We start from the raw sequence: 2,500 nt of genomic DNA, 5'->3' as shown, positions 1-2,500 counted from the left end.
TTCAGCTGTAAGAATTGATCCCCCCATGGATTTGGGCGAGGTCACGTGATTTGATAACCTCAACAGGATTCCCTCTGGTCAGAAGGGCCTCTTCCATGTGTGCGTGCGTGTGTGTGTGTGAGTGCCATAGGCTGACACACACCGCACGCTAATCTAACTTGTGTCTCTAACGTCTCGGATTGAACAATAGCTGAGGATCGTGTTAACATCATTAGACGTCTGGTTATGAGGATTTATCATGTCGCATCTCTTTCTCTTCCCTTATCTCTCTCTCTTTCTTCTCATCTATTATTCCCTCTTCCTCTGGCTCTTTAACTCGCCCTCTCTCTCTCCCTCTCTCTCTTTGCTGCCTTCACGTCTCCGCTTCCACGCTCGTACCTTGTAACCGAGCGATTCTTTCAAGGATTACTTTAACAGCTGCTCAGATCAAACGCCGCCATGCATGGGCCCGCGACCGCAGCCCCTTTAATTAGACATGGCTAATAACGCTAAGCACGCGCTGATAGCCATCTCTCAGATAAGGCCGGCCGCACAAGGGCACGGGACCCTTAGCCACGCTTTTTACAGCGCTACCTAAGGTTAAAACGGCTAGTTAGCGACCTTTACAGGCTCCGCTCAGTCATTCCACAGCCCCATCGATGAGCCGGGTAGCATTAACAGAGCCATGCTAACGGGTGATAGCCTAAGAAGAAAGATTCTGTATTACTTCTGTGTAAACACCGACCCAAAGCCAATTTATGTTTAAGTTTGACCAAGATAGATTTAATGCTCAATAAGTTATTCGCCTGCTGATTGTAACCAATGTTAATCACAGCAAAATGTAGCCAAAACAACCCCAAAAACTCTGTAATTAGTCTCAGTGCAGTAAGCGTTCTTGCACAACGCCGGCGCGTTGGCTGATTTTTATTGGATGTTTTCAGACGGCGGTTTGACTCTTAATTAACACGGATGCTCGTGTTTGCGCCGCATCGGCCCGCTCGGTTTGGAAAATCACTCCGGGCGAATCTCTTTAGCCGGATTGATCGAGGTGAGAGATGATTTGGTAAGTGGCGGGAGCTTGCGTGCGTGCGTGTGTGTGTGTGTGTAAGAGAGAGAGGCGGATGAAAGTATCGGGGTGGAGTGGAGGTATTAATTCCGATCATTAGGAAGCTGGGATAGCCTCAGGGCGCCACAAACACCCCCCAACCCCCACCCGCCCCACCCGCCCCAGTCAAACTCTGAGAGGACTCACCAGTTGTTCACTTGTAGGATGGTGAGGCCCGTGTCTTGTGCCAGCTGCTTCTTCTGTTCTTCTGACGGGTACGGATGCTGCAGGAGAGATGGAGAGAGAGATGATGAGTGAGAAAACAAAGCAAAATAAAGGTTTGATGCGCCTGTTTTGGAGCTGACAGAAGTCATGAATGAGTGAATCAGTGATGCGTTGGCGTCTGTCTGTGTGGATACATGCTCGCCCCCCTCCTCCCCCTTCCTTCGATTATTAATGGCATATGAAATCGTGTAATTAACGGCGGCTCCAACAAAAAAAAAGGCGAGCCAATTAAGAAAGTTAAGTGAGGTGGAGAGCCCGGCTTTGGTAATTAGGCAGCAGCCTCTAACACAAATGTGTTAGCGTAGAACTTCGGCGCCCTTTCACCTTGTCTGCATACGCGATGGAGGAGGAAGAGCGTGCCGAACACACACCCGAACAAATGAACGGGAAGAAATCTGTCATGCTGCTGTTTGCCTCTTGGCAGGAACAGTTTGAGTCATTTTGTGATCCTAGAGACGATCTTACTGCGCAAAACGTTTGGATACCAGCCACCTGCTTTAGATACACCAGATGAATAAATTGGATAAATGTGAAGTGATTGTGTTGATTTATATTGAAGTGTGTGTGTGTGAGGGGGGTGTGTGTGTGTGCTGAGGCTTGTCTGCAGAGGACAATGTGCCGTTCATGACGGGCACAAGACTTGGACTGTGCTGGCCACCATAAGCAGGCTGTAAAGCAGGAGAGGAGGAGGAGGAGGGTGAAGAGAAGCAACTGGAGAACTTTGTTGCTTTTGTGCCATTTATGCGTCTGAATGAAGATATTTTTAACAATATCTGGCAACCAATCAGCACACACTCACGCTTTATTTACTTTGACTTCCTGTATCATTTTCATACGCAGAATATGCCAACCCATCAGCCAACACACACACACACACACACACACACACACACACACACACACACACACACACACACACACACACACCCTGTGATCTTCCTCTGACGCCACTGACACACTTAAGTCATTATGAAGTGTTTGTGCCTTGTCAGTTTACTTCCGATCAGTTATGTTACAACAATAGGTGCCACACATGCTAGTGTGAAATTTACAATATGTCTGAAAAGGACACACACACAGACACACACACACATACACGCACACAGACAGACAGACCCTTAATAGCGTATCAGACGTGTAAAATCAGAGTGGCGCCACTGTTTTCATCTTTTTTATTACTGATTCTTCACA

General features: G+C 47.7%; 1 protein-coding gene across 7 annotated transcripts in view; it reads right to left on the bottom strand.

Annotated features, from left to right (window-relative positions):
- Positions 1–1,227: 1,227 nt before the first annotated feature.
- Positions 1,228–2,500, bottom strand: part of LOC143008606 (homeobox protein Meis1) — a 65,216-nt gene continuing 63,943 nt past the window's right edge. For all 7 annotated transcript variants that reach the window (XM_076160447.1, XM_076160446.1, XM_076160449.1 and 4 more), the window contains one exon: positions 1,228–1,308. In XM_076160447.1, the coding sequence (XP_076016562.1) occupies positions 1,228–1,308 (81 nt within the window). The remainder of the gene's footprint in view (positions 1,309–2,500) is intronic.

This window comes from Genypterus blacodes, unplaced genomic scaffold, assembly GCF_046128005.1.
Source record: "Genypterus blacodes isolate CSIRO-AG114 ecotype Tasmania unplaced genomic scaffold, CSIRO-AGI_Gbla_v1 ptg000105l_1, whole genome shotgun sequence".
NCBI classification, from domain to species: domain Eukaryota; kingdom Metazoa; phylum Chordata; class Actinopteri; order Ophidiiformes; family Ophidiidae; genus Genypterus; species Genypterus blacodes.
Note: the sequence above shows the minus strand (reverse complement) of the source record. Positions and strands in the feature narration are given on the sequence as shown.